The sequence below is a fragment of the Trachypithecus francoisi genome, unplaced genomic scaffold, assembly GCF_009764315.1.
Source record: "Trachypithecus francoisi isolate TF-2019V2 unplaced genomic scaffold, Tfra_2.0 Lachesis_group9, whole genome shotgun sequence".
In the NCBI taxonomy this organism is placed as follows: domain Eukaryota; kingdom Metazoa; phylum Chordata; class Mammalia; order Primates; family Cercopithecidae; genus Trachypithecus; species Trachypithecus francoisi.
The window spans coordinates 26,721,150-26,741,805 of record NW_022681474.1 but is presented as its reverse complement, the minus strand read 5'-3'; the positions used below and the strand labels follow the sequence as shown (position 1 = coordinate 26,741,805).

Sequence of the window (20,656 nt, the reverse complement as noted above, 5' to 3'; positions counted from 1 at the left end):
ATCTATTGAGATAATCATGTGGTTTTTCTCTTTGGTTCTGTTTATGTGATGGATTACATTTATCGATTTGCATATGTTGAACTGGCCTTGCATCCCAGGGATGAAGCCAACTTGATCGTGGTGGATAAGCTTTTTGATGCGGTGCTGGATTCGGTTTGCCAGTATTTTATTAAGGATTTTTGCATCGATGTTCATCAGGGATATTGGTCTAAAATTCTCTTTTTTTGTTGTATCTCTGCCTGCTCTGACATTTTCTACGCTAGCAGCCTAAGAGCCTGACCACGAACTTATTGACCTGCTATGAAATTCTCTAGCAGTTTTTGTTTTTACAGTGTTACCTTTCAATCACTACAAGCTCTTAGAAAAACAAATTTAATAAATGCTTCACTTACTCTTTTTTTTTTTTTTTTTTGAGACAGAGTCTCTGTTACCCAGGCTGGAGTGCAGTGGCGCGATCTCGGCTCACTGCAAGCTCCACCTCCTGGGTTCATGCCAGTCTGCTGCCTCAGCCTCCCAAGTAGCTGGGACTACAGGTGCCTGCCACCACACCTGGATAATTTTTTTGTATTTTTAGTGGAGATGGGGTTTCACTGCGTTAACCAGGATGGTCTCGATCTCCTGACCTTGTGATCCACCCGTCTCGGCCTCCCAAAGTGCTGGGATTATAGGCATGAGCCACCGCGCCTGGCCTCACTTACTCTACAGAGCAATAGTTCTTCTTATTTCTTTAAAATTCATTTATCTTTTGGGCCAGGTGCCATGGCCCATGCCTGCAATCCCAGCATTTTAGGAGGCCAATGTGGGAAGATCACTTGAGGCTAGGAGTTTGAGACCAGCAGAAAACACAGTGAGACCCCATTTCTAAAAAAATTAAAAACAAAAATTAGCTGGGCATGGTGGTGTACACCTGAAGTCCCAGCTACTCAGAAGGATGAGGTGGGAGGATTGCTTGAGTCAAGGAGTTCAAGGCTGCAGTGAGCTATGTTTGTGGCACTGTACTCCAGCCTGGGCAACAGAGCAAGACCCTCTCTCTAAAATAAATAAATAAATAAATCTTTGAATATTCAAGAAATAACTGTTCACATTCAGACAGTCTCACATTAGTCTTACAGTTGTTTCCTCCTTTGTTTTCATCTTTAGAGATAGACAATTCCTCAATTCCTTTGCCCTGATTTTCTACTCAGCCTTGCATGTACACAGGATGGAAGATTCTGGCAATTATGAGACTTCTTTTCCTTAAATCCCCATAGGGAATGATAAGCCTCCAAGTTAATCATGTTGGAATAAAATAGCAGCCACATAGATATTCAATAATTCACCCCGCCGGGGGACTTCCCCCTCTAACCAGTCTAAAATCCTCCTATGCCATTTAAGATCATTTTTGATTTTTCATTCTGAGTGTTTCAGAGGCAGTTTGTTCTGGAAACGGGAACACCTTTGGCTGCTGGACTGGTCAGTGAGGTCTCTTTTCTAAAGTCATGCATTCAGAATATGGTCAACAAAGGAATCTGTCTGCATCAAGAAGTTGCTGCTGTTGTTCCTGTTTTCACATGAGTTTTATTTTCAAATTCCTGAGGGCTCACAGAAGAGTGGGAACATCTTGTGGCTACCCTTTCCCCGAAGGCCGACTACGCAGAGGCCAGACACCAGCCCCCGCCCATGGTCACATTCCAGACAGGCATTTCTAAGACAGCACCATGATTAAAAGGAAACTACTCCATCATTAAGACTCCAGACCTAATATCAGCAGGACCATTTTTCATGGAAATTATTTCTGCAACCAAATTCTACTGGAAGGCGGTTTTCACTTTACTTTTTAGTCTTCCTTTCTCCTGGTCTTCTCTGTTCTCACTGAAGAGAGAGTAAAGGAGAAGTGGCATAAATTCCATTGAAAAGAATTTCAGCTGGGCTCTGGATGAGAGGAAAGGGCAGGGAACCAATTGCTCTGTGGAAGTAGAGATTTAGACACGATAGGTTGTTGGAACCTGGCGATGGGATGAGTCAGTGCTGCTGAACCCATCAATTTCTTTCTTTACCTTTCTTCTTTGTAAATTCCTAGGCTCTCAGCCTCAGAAAGGACTTGTGTGTTGCTGTCACTTGGCTCTGTCTGAATGGTAAAATGCTTCTCCCAAATGAGAAGTAGACACCTTGCATCCCAGGACAGCACCCAAGAGAGACCATTACACAGACACCAGTGATGTATATGACGGGTCCAAAACATGGCCAGTGTTCCCCATTCTCTCTCTTGCATGTCTTTTAACAGCATCTGCGAAATGCACCATGCTCAGCCTTCCTGCATTTCTCCCAGCCCCCAAATACACTGAAGCAATAGAAATGAGAAATTATTCAAGTGGAGAAACTAAGAGGCAGGCAGGTTTATCTCCAGGCACAGGCAGACTGAAGTGAGGGAAGGTTTCCTCCCCTCTCAGGAGCCGGAGTGGTGTGAGGATTTCATCTTGTCCTGGCTCCACCCTCAAGGTGACTTTCTGTGCTGCCTGAGCTGGGGAAGGACTCCAGTGACAAACTGTGGCACCATGCGCCAGAGTATAGGCCAGGAGCTGGGCTTTCCTCACTCTCCTTCCTCCAGGCCCTGTGCTGGGGACTGGCAGTAACAGTATCTCATGCGCCTGGGGTGACATGAGGGGCCGGCACTGGGGTGAGGTCAGCAAGGCACATACTTCCAGTGCAAAATTTAAGGATCTTCCAAAAGCTCAGTTACCATGATAAATAAGGTCTTTGTGCAATATTTTTAAAAAGCAAAATTAATGCAATAACCCATGACAAGACAAAACAAAACAAAATAGCGGCTTCCCAGGTAATCCAGCAATCATGTTCCTTGGTATCTACCCAGAGGAACTGCAATGCATGTTCACACAAATACCTGCACGTGAATGTTTATAGAGCATTATTTATAATTGCCGAGACTTGGAAGTAACTACAATATTCTTTGGAAGGTGAATAGACAAATAAGCTGTAGTATATCCAGACTATAGAATATTATTCAGGCTGGGCATGGTAGCTCACACCTGTAATCCCAGCACTTTGGGAGGTAGAGATGGGCAGACTGCTTGAGCCCAGGAGTTCGAGACCAGCCTGGGTAATAAGATGAAACCCTATATGTACAAAAACTTAGCCAGGCATGGTGGCACATGTCTGTAGTCCCAGCTACTCAGGAAACTGAGGGGGGAGACTCATCTATGCCTCAAGTTGAGGCTGCAGTGAGTTGTGATTGCACCACTGCACTCCAGCCTGGGAGATAGAATGAGACCCTGCCTCAAAACACAGCTTAACACAACACAATACAACACAACATAAAAACAGATTATTCACATGTGAAAAAGAAATGAGCTATCCAACCATAAAAATATATGGAGAAAACATAAATGCATATTATTAAGTGGAAGAAGCCAATCTGAAAAGGCTACATGCCATGGGATTCCAACTACCAGACATTCTGTAAAAGGCAAAACTATGGAGACAATGAAAAGATGAGCGGTTGGCGAGTGGTTAGCCAGGAGGAAGGGATGAATAGGCAGAGCACAGAGGACTTTTAGGGCAAGTGAAACCACTCTGTGTAATACGATAATGATGGATACACGTCATGACCTTTGTTCAAATCCACAGAATGCACAACACCAAGAGTGAACCCCAATGTAAACCATGGACTCTGGGTGATATCAATGTGTTGGTCTCATTTCATTGACCGTAACAAACGTACCACTTTAGTAGGGGATGCTGATCAAGGTGGGGGCTGTGCATGCATGGAGGCCAAGGGTGTATGGTAACTGTCTGTACTTTCTGCTCGATCTTGTTACAAACCTAAAAAATTGCTCTCAAAAAAATAAAATGATAAAAAAATTCCATGATGAACAAGCCATCAACATTTTAAACAAAGGCAAGATCAACAGGGCTTCATGGGAGAACTTAAAACTCTGTGGATTGAGATAAAGTGACAATGTACAGATCTCAAAAGACACCCAGGGCTTCCAGATGGCATCAACAGTGGGTTTCCCGGGGGTTACAGTTCAAAGTATCCAGTCTGCATATCTGAGGCCCCTTAGAGTTGCAGCTGTGCTTCTGGGCCACCCAGGTGCTGGGAGACACCCCTGCTCATGGCTGGGGCTCTCTGGAGAGCACTGTTTATCCGAGGAACCCGTGCGTCTGTGTGTTAAATAAGGCCAGGAGGCGGGGAGTTTCCCAAAGACTAAGCTCAGCAAGGCCTCTGGGAGGGAGACTGCATTTGCACTTGCTGTGACTCACATTTTCCTTTCTATTTCCCATCCAGGTTCAACTGGATTACGCCATAAGGGCCAGGTGCGGCTTGGGGGACATTCCCCAATCGACCACAAAGAGGCGGTCAAGGGCAACATCAACCCAGCTGGCCCAGTGCCAGCCTCATTTTCTGGAACCAGAGCTTCCCTTCGCTTTGGCAAGAAACTGCTCATTTCTCTCCTCTCCTCTTACTGTGTTCCTTTGTTTCTATCCAGGAGCAGTGAACAATGACAGGCCAAAAAGCCCCTCACAGGGAGGGCAGAATAAACAGGTCAGATGCATTTTTCAGCCTGCTGTGACAGCACACCAGCACTCTACAGCAAAGGATGTTGAGTAAAATGGAGCAATTTGCAGAAGCGTGGCCACCCCTGTGTGAAAACACCCACCACCCTCAGCCATTCTTTGGGCAAGCCGGCCTTAGCTCCTGCAGTCTCTCTGCCCCAAGGCTTGGTTCCTGAACCCAGCAAGTCTCAACCTGCACTGCCAACGTTCTTGGCTGCAGAGGAAATTCCTTCCTTGAAGACAAAAGATCCATTATTCAACAGAGTCAAAGTTCCCCAGGTATGGGGGAAGGCGGAGAGGCATTTATTCTTATCTTCATTTTGGTTTGCAAAGCCGAGGTTATCTTTACAGAGACCTGAGCTTCACTCATTTCCTTCAAGCACAAAGGAGAAATCCCATTCCTTGCCTGGCTCCTAAGTGTGAATGGAGTTAAGAAAGCACAAGTTTCAGGCCAGGCGGGCTGGCTTATGCCTATAATCCCAGCATTTTGTGAGGTCGAGGTGGGAGGATTACTTGAGTCCAGGAGTTCCAGACCAGCCTGGGCAACATACTGAGACCCTGTCTCTATAAAAAATAAGAAATTAGCCAGGTGTCTGGGTGCGTGCCTGTTGTCCCATCTACTCAGAAGGCTGAGATGGGAGGATCCCTTGAACCTGGGAAGTCGAGGCTGTAGTGAGTCATGATCATGCCACTGCACTCCAGCCTGGGTGACAGAGCAAAACTCTGTCTCAAGAAAAAAAAAAAAAAAAGAAACCACAAATTTCTTGAATCCAGAAAGAAAACCCCAGCCTGGTGACGGTGTGGAAGCCTGTGTCATCTTGACACTGTCTTGGCCCATGATGCTCCTTGGGTGTGTCCCTCCCGTGTGTGTCCTCGTCCCTTCGTTTGTAAGATGATGTTAATGGGAACTGGAGCCCTGCACTTCCCACTGCTGCCATTTAATTAACTGTGTGAGCTCAAACAAGCAAACACACCCATCAACAAAAAGCACATTTTCTGTGGTCTTCTTTCATTTACACAATGAGGACCTTAGATTACTAAGGTCAAGTACACAAAATTTAATGTTAAATATTAACATTGATAATACAAATAATAACAGAGTTGTGGGTGTGGTTTTTTGTTTTTTTTTTTTGATGGAGTCTTGCTCTGTCGCCCAGGCTGGAGTGCAGTGGCACGATCTCGGCTTACTGCAAGCTCCATCTCCTGGGTTCATGCCATTCTCTGGTCTCAGCCTACTGAGTGGCTGGGACTACAGGCACCAGTCACCACGCCTGGCTAATTTTTTGTATTTTTAGTGGAGATGAGGTTTCACTGTGTTAGCCAGGATGGTCTCGATCTCCTGACCTCATGATCCGCCCACCTTGGCCTCCCAAAGTGCTGGGATTACAGGCGTGAGCCACCACGCCCGGTCAGGTTTCTTTTAGGACAGCTAGGACAATGTCTGAATCCAGTCTGCTTGGGTCATTATCTGAAGCTAAGGAAACAAAATCAGGACACCTTCTCTCATATCTATCTTCTTCTTTCTTCTCCCAGCAAGGCATTTGCTCAGTTTTACATGGCGGAGTTCAGCTGTCTTTTTCATGAGCCAGACTCTGAAGGCTTTTGCATGTTGACCCTTTTCCTGTCCCCTCTTAGCCCCAAGCCCATCTGTTTGCAAACACAGGTACCCAAATCAGAACCTTAACATGGCAGTGAAGCATAAGAAACATCTGCCCAGTTGACAGAGAGGTCTAAATCCTCACGACTTGTCCATTTTGTTAAAGGGCCAAAAAAAAAAAAAGAAAAGAAATTTAAAAAGCCAAGCAAGATAGAAAGTGAACTTCCAATACAAAAAAAGGAAATGATATGTGGTAAAAGCATAAAAAGAATCCTTCTACCTTTCAGAAAACCTGTGTACTACACACACCAAGCCCCTCTATCCTTTCACGTGGTAGTGGGAACAGCCTCGTGTTCAAGGTTCTTATGAATAGTCATGGAGATGCTGGCCACGTTGTCCCTTTTTGTCCTGGAGCCACTCATCTCCTCCACTGAATTACCAGACAGGTGCAGCAGGGCTGGTGGAAACCCACAGCACTGGGTACAAATGCCAACTGTCCTGGCTTCTGGGACTGGAGAAGAGGTTTGCAAGGTCACAAGAGGATCATTCTGTGGCCAGTTCCTCACAATTTACTGTAGACCAGTGGTCCCCAATTTTTTTGGCACCAGGGACTGGTTTCGTGAAAGACAATTTTCCACGAATGGTTTTGGGATGAAACTGTTCCATCTCGGATCATCAGGTATTAGATTCTCATAAGGAACATGCAACCTAGATCCCTCACTCGTGCAGTTCACAATAGGGTTCAGCTCCTATGAGAAGTTGATGCCACAGCTGATCTGACAGGAGGCGGAGCTCAGGCAGTAATGCTCGCTCATCCTCTGCTCACCTCTTGCTGTGTGGTCCGGTTCCTAACGGGCCACAGACTGGCACTGGTCCATGGCCTGGGGACTGGGGACTCCTGCTGTATAGTAGCAGGAACATAGGTAAAATACTACTAGCCCCTTGGCTTGAATTACTAATCCCAACCACTTCTGAATGTGCCTAGCCTCAAAGCCAGCTTGCACTTGACCTGATTACTCAGCAGGCAAATCCTCAATGCTTGATATGAAACCAATGAAGTTTCCCAGTACTAGAGTATTTGCAAATCAATATCAAATGAATGTTGAATGAAAGGGTATAGGTTCAGAAGTATAACAAGACATGCATTCAGTAAGAAAGGGGCACCAGAAACTGCTTTCTAAAGCTTACCCAGAGATCTTTCTTTCGTCTGGTTGGTTGACCTCACCACGGGAAGGCTCGCGCGAGTCCGGCTGCCTCTGGAAAAAGGGGTTGGAGCATCCCCCTCAGACATGGCTTCCAAAGAATCAGCAGACGTCTCTGATAAATGCTCGACCGGGTCACCCAGACTGGGTGGTTGAGGACTGTGAGACAGTTTGGGGCTCCTTGTCTGCAAGACATTTTAAAGAAAGTGGGAAAATAGACTATTATTAATCATGTTGAAAATATGTCCAATGCCATCTCTATTCATCTGGAAAAATAATATGGCAAGGGGGAAAAGTCCATCAGAAGGGTTAGACAGAGAAAACTAAAGACCTAGTGGGTCAAAGTATCAGTTGTGAAAATTGCCGGAAAATAACATTGCCCTTAAGTGTTCCATTGTATTGATTGATTGATTGATTGATTGATTGATTGATTACCAGAGTGCAGTGGCACGATCTCGACTCACTATAACCTCCGCCTCTTGGGTTCAAGCAATTCTCGTGCCTCAGCCTCCTGAATATCTGGGACTACAGGTGCGCTCCAACATGCCTGGCTAATTTTTGTATTTTTAGCAGAGATGGGGTTTCACCATGTTGGCCAGGCTTTGAGTACTTTGAGTACTCTTGAACTCCTGACCTCATGTGATCCACCTGCCTTGGCCTCCCAAAGTGCTAGGATGACAGGCGTGACCTGCCACACCTAGTCTCCATTAAGATTTTTATTGTTTGACTTATGTGGTCCATTTTGAACAGGGGGTTTAGGAGAAGTCACATTATAGGAAAACCATAGCAAACAATTCCTTTTGTCAACAGATTCTAACAGTGCTTTCACAACAGAGGGGACCGTATACTTTTCTATGCACCCAAGATGGATGAGGTACTCATACCAGAGTAAATTGTACACAACTGGCCCTTAAGAGTCTCATACTAAGACTGTTTCCACAATCAGTAAACTCACATTGCGAGGGAGATATCTATTCTATTCTATTATATTTTTCTGAGATGGAGTTTCACTCTTGTTGCCCAGGCTAGAGTGCAATGGCGCCATTTTGGCTCACTGCAACCTCCACCTCCTGGGTTCAAGCAATTCTCCTGCCTCAATCTCCCGAGTAGCTGGGATTACAGGCGTGTGCCACCATGTTCAGCTAATTTTTGTATTTTTAGTAGAGATGGGTTTTGCCACATTGGCCAGGCTGGTCTCGAACTCTTGACCTCAGGTGATCCACCTGCCTCAGCCTCCCAAAGTGCTGGGATTCCAAGGTGCGAGCCACCATGCCCGGCCTTATTAATGATTTTTGAACAAGGTACGCTGACAATTCTTTAGCCAGTCCTGCCTTGAGGTTTGGGCTACAGATTTCTTTCATGGATGCCCAAGGTGTGCCCGATACTCTGGCAGTACCCTTTGAGAATCGGATAAGCAGCTTCTTGCTAAAAGTACAAGAAGACCCTTCTCAACAGCATCAATTGCATTATCCAGAAAATCACACCTTCCTATACGCCTCTCAGGACCTTCCCATTGAGGAAAGCAGGGATAAGGTCAGTACCTTCTGCCCTGTGTTTCTTAAGGGATGAGGCTTCAAGGAGGTGACTCGGTGTTCCACAGGAAACTCAGCTCAGATTACATGCCAATATCATGACCAGAAGGAACATGCATTACCAGTCAGATTGTCTCCTTTGGTTAATTTTTCTGTGTAAATCCCCAAAGTGGTGTATTCCTAGTTTTACAAAGTCCACTTCTGTTATGGGGATCTGGCTTTGACATACATTACAAGTATTTGACCAGGAAAATTATCCCTAAATCACTGCCCAGTTCACCAAGGTTTAGACAAATTCATGTGGTCCTCAGTGAAGTAGCTTCCTCTTTACTGTGCTCAGCAGAATATCAACGTATGATGTCCTCATCCCTAACATTTTTTTTTTTAAAAAGAAGATAGATTCAGTTTAGCAAAATAGCCAAGAAATAATATTACTTTAAGCAACATGGTTACATTTATAACCTCTGCTGTATGGTCATCTTTGTAGCTCACGGCAGAAACGATATATTTGATGAGTTGTCATTTTCCATTGCAGAAGGTAATAATCCTTGAAGAAAATCAAAATCAAATGTTTCTTGTTCAGGGTCATCGTAGTGGTAGGTAAGTAGAAAAATCAAAGATGTAGGGCTATATATTTTCCCCCCTCACTTCCTATACATAACTATTTAGCTCCAAATGTAAACTCCTCTTTTCGTTGTTGTTCTTATTCACGTTCTCACTGAAAATGATCACTACATATTAGCAGTCTCCTCACACGTAGTACCCTCCCCTATGATGCCAGCTTGCTGCTGAGACATCAGTTAGTTCAGAGAAAAGACAATGGAAATTGCTGACACTTGTGCCAAATACCCTGTGATCTGATATGTTGGGGGAAAAAAAAGTCAAAACAGCATTTTGGAACAGTGCTAGGCACCATGGGTAAAAGTGCACCAGAGATAAAAGTTCTTGAGCTCGTCAAGCATATAAAGTCTATAAGGGGGCAAAAGATAATGTATATGCAATAGATGGATAAGAAGAATGAAGAGGTGCATCACCCTGAGTGCAGAAGGAGCTTGGGGCAGTAACTGTTGAATTTAAAGGGGCATCGGGAGAGGAGAAGTGGGAGGTGCAAGGGTTGCTCTGAACTGAGAAATAAAGCGCAGGGTCACCCACTCCAGCCTGGTCTTTCCTGATTGGACTAAACAGTAGTCACCTGATCTTAGTTGGATCAATCAAATTCTCACCCCTGGAAATGTCTTTCCTGATTGGGTCAAGAAGTAGCCACCTGAACTTAGCTGGTCCAATTAAATTCTCTCCCCTGTAAATTTAGATCTGGGACAGAGGATCTATTAGTCAATGTCTATGGAGAACTTGAAACAACTTAGTTTTCAACTTGAAGCTGTGGTTAAAATGGGCAGGGAAAGTGAAACAGAGAAAAAGGGCAGAGAAAAAAATAAAGCAAATCTGTATTAAAAAACAGAGATGTGAGAACCCCACAATCTTCAGAGAGCACAAAGGATAAGACAGCAGTCATCTGGGGTCTCCTGGGCTTCTCACTTTCCATTTCCAGTACATTGTGGGGTCCTTCCAATTAATTTATTCAATTAATTCAATTTTTGTTGTGCACTAGTTTGGGATAACTCTTTGCCTTGCAAGCAAGCCACCACTGACCAACACCAATTCTAATGGTTCCTCCTGGCTAAGCTGCTATGATGTTCACATATTCATATTAGTAAGAACCATGGAGAAAGCTAAACTCTCTGGAGCTTGTTTCCATAATAATACTTCCCATCATTTTCTATTTCATAAATGAAAATTTCTAAAAAAAATTCCCCCCAAATTTATGAGGGGTTACAATACAGGGATGTTGATTTTATTTAGCAAAATAAGAGGCATTAAAGAAATCTCACTCTCTGTGGTATGATTTTTTTTTACCATAAGAAAGGAAAGATACTTGAATACCAGAAAAAGGGGAAACAAACACAATTTCAGGTTTGATCTAGTAAAACATTCTTTATGTTGGAGTTAGCATTCTCATTTTGCCTCCGGTGAAAACTTCTCTCAGTCATGCATGGCCTACAGCTGGGTGTTTGAAGCTGCTACCCTAAGCTACTGAGTGGAGAGCTCCTCCTAACTGAGGGGGAAGCAGAGGATGGTGGGAATATTCTCTGAGCCACGTGAGCAGGACTCAAGGGTCCATAAGACTGGATTTTCCTCCTTGCTCCATGGAGATCCCTGTTTCCATCACAACCTTGTAAAGACTTCCCCAATCATTAGGCAACCCCAAACCCGGGAACCCAAACAGTAAGCCCTTTGGGGTCACACAGGAAGGGGGTGGTCTGTACAGTCAGGCCACCTGAACCCCACTGATCCGTTCTATTCTTCTCTTCTTCAAAGGAGACTCTCTGTTACCAAGACATGCTGGTGTAATTGGCTCAGTGCAGCTCTCTCCTCTTCTGCATCTGTGATTGACCCTCTAGAAATAATCTCTTCCTAATGAAAGGATGATGGAAGAAATAAAGGACTCAACATATTAGGTGCCCGCTGCTCTGTACCAAGTAACTGTCATGTGGTAATCTTCTTTAACCTTCCCTGTAACCTCATACTATGGGTTATCACTGAGAAAATAGAAAAAGCGGGACGGGCGCGGTGGCTCACGCCTGTAATCCCAGCACTTTGGGAGGCTGAGGTGGGTGGATCACGAGTTCAGGAGATCAAGACTATCCCGGTTAACACGGTGAAACCCCATCTCTACTAAAAATACAAAAAATTAGCCAGGCATGGTGGTGGGCACCTGTAATCCCAGCTACCTGGGAGGCTGAGGCAGGAGAATGGTGTGAACCCAGGAGGTGGAGATTGCAGTGAGCCAAGATTGCGCCACTGCACTCCAGCCTGGGCGACACAGTGAGACTCTGTCTCAAAAAAAAAAAAAAAGAAAGAAAATAGAAAAAGCAGCTTGCTCTGAAATTCTACCAAATGAAAAGAGCAAAGATCACGTGTGGTGTACTCCAGAGTTGACACCAGTGTAAGGTTGGTTGGTTGGTCATTATTTATTCAGTCAGTGAGACAGGGTCTCTGTTGCCCAGGCTGGAGTGCAGTGGTGAGATTATGGCTCACTGCAGCCTCGATCTCCCAGGCTCAAGTAATCCTCCCACCTCAGCCTCCTGAGTAGCTGGGACTACAGGTCTGTACCATCATGCCCAGTTCATTTTCTTCATTTTCAGTAGATGAGGTCTCACTTTGTTGCCCAGGCTGGTCTCAAACTCCTAAGCTTAAGCGACCCTTTCATCTCGTTCTCCCAAAAGTGCTAGGATTACAGGTGTGAGCCACTGCACCCTGCCTCAAATTTTTATTTAACCAGGAGTCTGGGAATGCTAGTTCTAGTTCAGCTTTTGCCAAAAGTGGTCCACGTATAACCTCACTGAGTCACAGCTATCTCATCTGTAAGGCCAGAGGTTGAGCTAGTTGGTGTCTCAGATCCCTTACAGGACCAAAACTTTCTAACTCTAAGTACACATCACACAAGAAGAAAAGATCATGTCACCCAGAAGAAAAGTTTACTGAGATTTCCTTCGAATTATTTATCCTATAGCACCTGCTCCACAGAAATACGTAGCTAGGTAGTGCTAAGATCTGGCTTTCCGCATTTATGTCCTCAAGTGTATGCAACATAGTTGAACAGCATTAATTTTTAAAAGATGGCCATGATTTCATTTTAACATCATAAACAAATATTTGCTGAAATGTTCACCAAGTGCACTGTTTTGTGAGGGGGATTGAATTTATTCATATTCTTTGCAGTGCTATTGGATTTGGAGATAACAACAAAGATAAAAGAAAGAGCTAGAGGCATTGATGATGTATTTTTCATTCCCGTTTTCAGATCCTTAAACCCTAAATTGAAATGCCGAGGTCCCGAAAAGGAACCTGCAAATGTAGCTTTACATAATATGTTAATTGCGAGGAACAGTGGGGTGTCTGGCTAGCCAAGGTATTCACTTTGCTTCAGATTACATTCTTTTATTGTGAAAAGAAAAATCAACATTGCCGTGATGAAGTTTTACTTCATCCTAATTAATGCCCAATTTGCCACAGGGCATTTGAAAATACAATGAAGTTTTCCACATGCAAATATATTTGGAATGACTCATTCCTAGCACTCATTAAATGATGTGGTTAATTTAATCATGACATTCAGACACTTTTCTTTCACTTGTGTAACTTTCAACTTAAACCTAGTCAAAATTCTGATTTCAGTTGAAGAGAACCTCCTAGTTGCTAGGTACTCTTATTAAAAATTCCAGGAACAAAATATTAAATTAACAAATAAATCATCCACAGACTTTAGGTTTTCTCTACCATTCCTGCTTCATGGTACTCCAAAGGAAAATTAACAAACTGGCACTATGGAAGCTCTACGCTTCTAAATTTGCTTACAGAGTCCTTTCTACAAGCCACAGTGCAGTTGCCTTTTTCCCCATTTTCTGCCCTCCTTCTAGTTTCCAGTCTTTAATGTCTGTGCTGGGTTGAGGACTAAGGGTGGGAAGGAAGATAGGGAGCTCCATCGGGCACACCTGGCTTCCATCTTACCTCCCATCCTTACATAAACCCTTCCCTGGTGACAGCATCAGCTGAGGTTTTCTTCCTTCAGGTGTCCACTTGCCATTCTCTGGTGAGTCCTGTGACCAACAGCAGGTGTATGTTTAGAACAGCGAGCCCTGTGGTCAGGTACAGTGGCTCACACCTGTAATCCCAGCACTTTGCGAGGCCTAGGCAGGTGGATTGCTTGAGCCCAGGAGTTCGAGACCAGCACGGGCAACGTAGTGAGACTCTGTCTCTACAAAAAAATTAAAAAATTAGCAGGTGTGGTGGTGCACACGTGTAGTTCCAGCTACTGGGGAGGCTGAGGCAGGAGGATGGCTTGAGCCCAGGAGGTTGAAGCTGCAGTGAGCTATGGTGACACCACTGCACATCCGCCTGGGAGAAAGAACAAGACACCCATCTCTAAAAAATAATAGAAGAATACAAAATTTAAAAAAGAGCAGAAAGGCTTGGCTATGCATGGCTTCTTGGCAACTTCCCACAGCTTCTGTGGCTTATGGACAGAAAAGCAAAATCTGAGTCAATATCTCCCCAGTGCCATTCTTGCAATTATGCTCATTCTGGGGAATAGACTGAGACCCCCATGATTCTAAAATACAACAGGTGGATGTGAGAACTGCAACACAAATGGAGAAGAGAACTGTAGTTAGTTTTATTACGATCTTGTAATTTTGGGGTGGGTCTGGCATTAAAGACTCAGAGAAATGGTGGTGGAGGAGAATAAATCAGCAGCTTTTGTTTTTAATAGAAACCTTGGGTGCACACACTAGAGGGTCCTGCTGTTAATCTACAGTACAATATACACACACACACAATCGAGTATTTAGTGGACATGTGGATGCTGCATGTGAGCAGTTTGTGGATACGTGCCAGACTTACTAGTAACCAGGAACTTCTGGACCTTACAATAAGATAGATCTATATTCACTAACCCCACTTTAATGCCAGCTTCCAACTGTGCATATCTGAGATTCTCATGTCTCTCCTAACTTAAGTTGAGGTCTGAAAATTAGTATTTCTCTTCCCTGACTTGGACAAAGGAGAAGCATTTTCTCTAGGATTTATTTTGATGAAATATCCTTGATACAGTCAGTTTATATCCTGTTTCTTCAAGGCTAATATTTCAACACTTTTCTCCCTTTTCCATCCAAAGAGTACCCAGACATTATTCACAATTTTCACCTGTGAAAACAGAATGGCATTTGTTCTGGATGGAAATCAGATGATTCAGCAGTTGGGCAAAGTACAAGTGCATCTTTTGTTTCCACATTTTCCTTCTCTGTGTGTATTATTTCATGATCAGATTGGAAAGATGAAAAGGCAGTGATGCCTAGTACCCCATGCTCACGGGTGGCTCAGATAGAGCCAGCCACAGTCATCCCTGCACTGAGGCATCCACTGTGTGGAGTGAAGTGAGCCAGGCAGGACCCCTCTGCCAACCCAGTGTCACCATGCAAAGCCCCCTGCCCTCCTACAGCTGCAAACAAATAAATGACAAGGACACCTCTGTGCAGAAAAGGGTAGTTCCTCATTGTTTAAAGAAGCACCACACTATGCAAATACTCTCCATAGAGTATTATCTGTGTGTCAGATTCATCTTCTGAGGTATTGTTAATTTACCTCGTCCTTGTGGTTATCAGAAACAAACAAAAAAGTTATGGAACTTCTATTCCTAGCCATCGCCTCCTGGGAAACTGCCAAGCCTTTAAGTTCTAAGGTCTTCCCACAGGGAAGGGTTGTTAATAGTATCTCCATGCTACAGAGACCACTCTGAAGACTCTCTTCCTAAACTGGGATGAGAAGGTAAAGGTATTTGGAAAAGAAATCTGGACTTGCCTCCAGAAGAGGAAAGGAGGAAGTTCCTAATTAGGCAGGAAGAGGGGAGTGGACGACTTCCCAGAGCCAAGAAGAGGGTGGCAGTTGTCAGGGTTGGTGATGGTGCTCTTCAAATTCGAAAGATCTGTATTCCATTTGCAAGAAGTGACCCACAACTGGGAGGGTGGATGTGTGACATGCTTAGAGTGGCTGAAACCAGGTGCTCACACTGAGGATGCTTGGCAAAGGTCCCCATAAACCTGGCTGCAAACAGGCTGCATCGAAGGCAATTCACTGTGAGTCCCCGGAGACTCAGAGGCCCTGGCCTGGTTTTATTGGATTGGACAAGCTCCCCAAGATTTCCTTATGACTCCAAGTGAGGGGACAATGCTTCCCCTTAATAGGATGAGAATGAATTTCTCAATAATTGCTGAAGCCACGATAGATTAGTTTGATTTGGGAAAATTAAGAAAAGTGGTACTCTCGTATTGGAGTGTCAGGAAGCAAATCTGTACATATTACATCTTTAATAGAATAAATCAATCTTGAAACAATTTGGAAGGCTGGTTAACAAATTACAACGTATGTGTACTCCAGAGTACTACACAATCATAATAAAGGTGGTTTAATGGAATTTTGGGGTATAATTTAGTAATTGGACACAATATAGCCAAAAAGCAGCATGAGTTTTCTTTTGATGGTGGCATGATGGGTAACGTACTTTCTTTTTTAATAATTTCACTTTTTATTTTAGATTTAGATTTATTTTAGTGTGTAGGTTTGTTACATGGATATATCACAAAATGCTGAGGTTTGGGGTACAATTGATCCTGTCACCCAGGTAGTGAGCATGAAACTGACCCAATAGTCCCATAGATTATTCTTTTTGATAAACTGAACAAGAAATTGACTCTTCTGGTCTCAAAGCTGGAAACTAGTATTTGTTTTATCTGAGCTCCTCCCTCAGGCAACACCTTTAGGCCTCTCAAAAAAGTATCAAAGAACAGACACTCACCTGATCACCAGACCAGATGCCACACCCCCATTCATCATGATTGTTTCTTCGCCCCTCCTCAGTTCTTGTTTTCTTACATGTTCTTATGTTTCTTTCCTGCTACATAAACCCCTAGTTTTAGTCAGTCAAGGAGATGGAGTTGAGACTGAGCTTCCATCTCCTTGGCTGCAGCACCTGATTAAAGCCTTCTTCCTTGGCAGTACTTGTCCCAGTGATTGGCTTTCTGTTTAGGGAGCAGTAAAACCTAGACCAAACCCCTGGTGTTTTGGTAACAAGCATAGTATTCAATGGGTTTTCAACCTTTGCTCTCCTCCTGCCTCCCTGCTCCAGTAGTCCCCAGTGTCTATTGTTGCCATCTTTATATCCACGTGTACCCAATGTTTAGCTCTCACTTACAAGTGAGAATATGCCACGTTGGGTTTTCCGATCTGCATTAGTTTGCTTAGGATAAGAGTGACATACTTTTTTATGTCTCCAAAATAAGAATATGTTGTTTTTACAAATCAGAGAATTGCTAAATAGGTCATGATATTTTTAAAGAATAGATCAGAGGAAGGGAAGACTTTTCCATAAAACGTTTAGAATCTAGAAGGATTCCTGTCTATGGTGACCTGAATGCATTCATGCCCATTCCTGTCTTCTTTCATGTATTCTGTATGATTGGATTCTAGGTTTAAGAACTTGTGGTTAGAAATGGTCGCTGAAATGACAACACAAATGCATGGGGAAAACACAGGAAGGGAAACATGTTTTTCATTTTCATGCCATGCAATATTTGGCAAGAATCCAGAATTATAAGAACTTCCAATTCTACAAAGCGATACAGTTAAAAAAGAAGCACCAAGGCCATCAGATCAATTTCAGACATGCGAATTGCACTCCGACTTGTAAAGAGACAAGACTTCCACATCTGTAGTTCTGATACCATTACAGGAATTTAATTTAAAGGCTCTTAAAATTTGATTCTAGGTAAATTTGGAATTTTAGCAATTTTCTATGATCCCCTAGATATTTTCTACCTTTCAACCTCTTAATAGTTTGTAGATGATACAGTATTCCTTTTTTTTCCCCTTGAAGAGGTTTGGTTCCACCTAGAGGAGCTGCTAAATCTGTTGCCTTGCAGAGGAGACAGGGGTTCTTATCAGATCAGAAGTCAGGGTGGCCTTTTTACCTCCAGGATTAGACATCAACCTGCCACCTGCCTGCCTTGTGGTTTACCTGTAACATGACATAAACTCCACTGAAATACCACCTCGAATTGTGTGCTCTCTGACTCCTCCCCAAGCCAGAATGAGATAAAAGCTATTTAAAGAAAATAAAGCCTAGCTCGACTATGATCTCCATTTAGCATCCTTCTACCAAGTTAGAAAATTAGATCATCAGTAAGTTCCAAGTCTGGATCTCGTTAACTCAGACATTCTTCCCCTTTGGAAATATGTTCATGCAACTTGTATTCAGTGATGTGTTTTCTTCTTTTCGTCTTGCCAATACAAAATCAATACAAATTTGCCAATACAAAATTACAAAATTGGGCTAGATGCGGTGGCTCACACCTATAATCGCAGCACTTTGAGAGGCTGAGACAGGAGGATAAATGAAGCCAGGAGTTTGAGACCAACCTCGGCAACACAGTGAGATCCCATCTCTACAAAAACAGACATGTTTTTTGAGCCGGGAGTGGTGGTACACCCTACTCAGGAGGCTGAGGTGGGAGGATCCCTTGAACCTGGCAGCTCGAGGCTGCAGTGAGCCATGATCACGCCACCGTACTCCAGCCTGGGTCACACAGCAAGCTCCTGTCTCTAAAAAAACAAAAGCCACATGAAGAATACTGCTGTTTACTTGTTGGTCCTGCCTACTATGCTGATCCGTGTACCTTTTATAAAGGCATGAACAATGTTTCTTTTAGAATTTAAAACAAAGGATATGATTTTGCTTCCTGAAGGATTAAGTATTACCTTGTCATATAATGAGAATTATGTAAAGTATCATGTATGTCGGGAAGCTTGAAACTAAATTTAATGTCCAAGCTAATCACAGAACCTACATTTGAAAATTTGCTTCCTCTTCTTATGAGATTTTGCCTTTTGATTTTCAGTGTATCTACCTTAGGATAGATGTCTTTTTATTGCAAGTTGCCTTGAATACAACAATTAATTTATTCTTTCTCCCCTTTCTGAAACAAGAAAACTAATGCCTTATAAACAAGCAAGAAGTTGAACAGGCTTTGACTCCCAAAATCCTCATTGATTGAGGTCTGAGCAAGGCTGCAGATGCTTTTGTAATTCAGAGAGTCAGGAATGCACTTTAAAAGGCTATAGGATAAAAGGTGTCTGTGTGAGGATTGCTGTTATTATACTGATAAAAGGAAAGAAACCTGCTTGTAGCCTTTGAAATCTCAAGTAAAATACAACCAGCATAACATGGTGCTAAGTAAGTATCTTAGAAGACCTCCTTAACAAAAGTCGTTCTTAAGCTCATCTCTGCAGCCTTGGCTTCAGTGCTTTATGGAGAGGATGTGGGATCCCAAGCCACGGAATGGTACCCCTAAACCTTGACTGCATTGTTGCCAAACCAAAGAGGCTTTCCTTGCTAGCAAAGGCCCTCACCCTCAGTGAGGGTATGGGCTGTGCCATGGGAGAGCTTATGATGTCCTCCCCACCCCACAGTGATGAAGGCCACAGGGAACTGGGCAAGAGGGACTCTTGTGGGTTCCTGGGGTCACCAAGGCTCAGAGCTTTTGGCCAGACCCTCCCCATACATCCTGGGAATCGAGTTCACTATTAATTTCAAACACATGACCCCTTCCGTCAGCCCAAAACCACTACCACCACCACCACCCGTGCAATTTCACTGGAATGATTTTCAAATGAAAACAAAACAAAACACCTCGTGAAAGTTCTAACTAGCTTTCTGCACCAAACATTCTGATTTTCCTCTAGTCCTGCTCTAGGAAAGTATACCAGCGTTCGAAGAGATGGACAGAAGACAAAATTTATAATGAGAGGACTTACTGTTTTTATCAGGTTATTTTATGAAAAGCAGACTCCAATCCTGCCATGAACTCACAGTGCAACTCCATATGAAACCTTTCTGAACCTCAGTTCTCACTTTTATAAAATAATCAGAATATCTACTTGATAAAGTAGGAAGTAATTGAAGAAAGTTGCATGGGACAGCAACTGGTAAATTATAAAAGAGGCCAAGCATTTAGCTTTCCTTAGGTAGTAAGCTCGTATTACTCTCAGTAGGGTGATTCTAGATGGCTCAGCTTCCTACTGTACTTGGGAAATCTTGTAGCTTCTGGGATCCTATGTGAGAGGAGAAGGGTTCAAACAATCGTTTAATGGTTCCACCATGCCTTTGTCTTGGTCTTGTGAGCTAGGTAACTAGTTACGTCCAATTTCAAAACAGAATTTGGCATCTGGAGAGGATCTGAGAGTTACTCATTCACTAAAGTGGGAAGAAGATCACCTTTGATTTCCAACCTTAACCTTCATCCTATTCCATCTCCAAAAAAACAGCATTATAATTTAAAATGCTTGAAAATGCAAAAAAAAAAAAAAAAAGCACTTCAAGAAAAATGTCAGATATCCAATTATTTGCTGATACGGAAAAAAAAAAAAAAGGAAAGTCAGTACTGAAGATTTATTTGTTTCAAGCAGAAGAAAAAAAGAATAGTGGGAGGGAATCCCAAACTCTGTACTACTTCTCATGGGAAAATCCCACCGGGCAACGTCAAATCTCTATTCTGAAAGTAGGAAGAAAGGTTAATGGCAGGGTGTGAAGTTGAAGGAAGAGCTCACTATACCCTTCCTTTCCCTTTCTGCATTTTAACTTAGTGCACAATACATGTGCATGGAAATAATAAAGCTGCCTCTATTTTGCATGAATTTTAGGAATGTGAAAATGATTAAGAATAAAATTAAGGATAAACACCCAACAGAACTGGGATGATGTGTGACATGACAGTTCTCTTTAGTGTCTAAACTTGAAATTTTATGTTTATTTGTCTGGGCAGGAACTTTCTAAATTGAACTTGTTACCCTAAAAAGAAATCAGTGAGACTATTTACTAAGAAGGGGAAGGTAAAGAGATAAGAATGGTCACTGAAGGCTGACCAATGGGAAGGAGGTCACTTTTGTACAAAAGCCAGATGGCCGAACGTTTCCTAAGCACAGCCATCACCTAGCTGTGTGACCTTGGGTAAGTTACTTAACTTCTCTGTGCCTCAATCACCTCATTTGTAAAATGGGGATCACAGTATACCTACCCCACAGGGTTGCTGTGAGAAGTTAATACTTGTAAGGCACTTAGAACAGTGCCTGGTGCATATAAATTCTAAAGAAATGTGTTTATT

General features: G+C 43.2%; 1 protein-coding gene across 13 annotated transcripts in view; it reads right to left on the bottom strand.

The window, feature by feature from the left end:
* Positions 1-20,656, bottom strand: part of KIAA1217 (KIAA1217 ortholog) — a 345,498-nt gene that overhangs the window by 161,547 nt on the left and 163,295 nt on the right. For all 13 annotated transcript variants that reach the window (XM_033209919.1, XM_033209920.1, XM_033209921.1 and 10 more), the window contains exon 3: positions 7,340-7,538. In XM_033209919.1, coding sequence (XP_033065810.1) covers positions 7,340-7,538 — 199 coding nt within the window. The remainder of the gene's footprint in view (positions 1-7,339; positions 7,539-20,656) is intronic.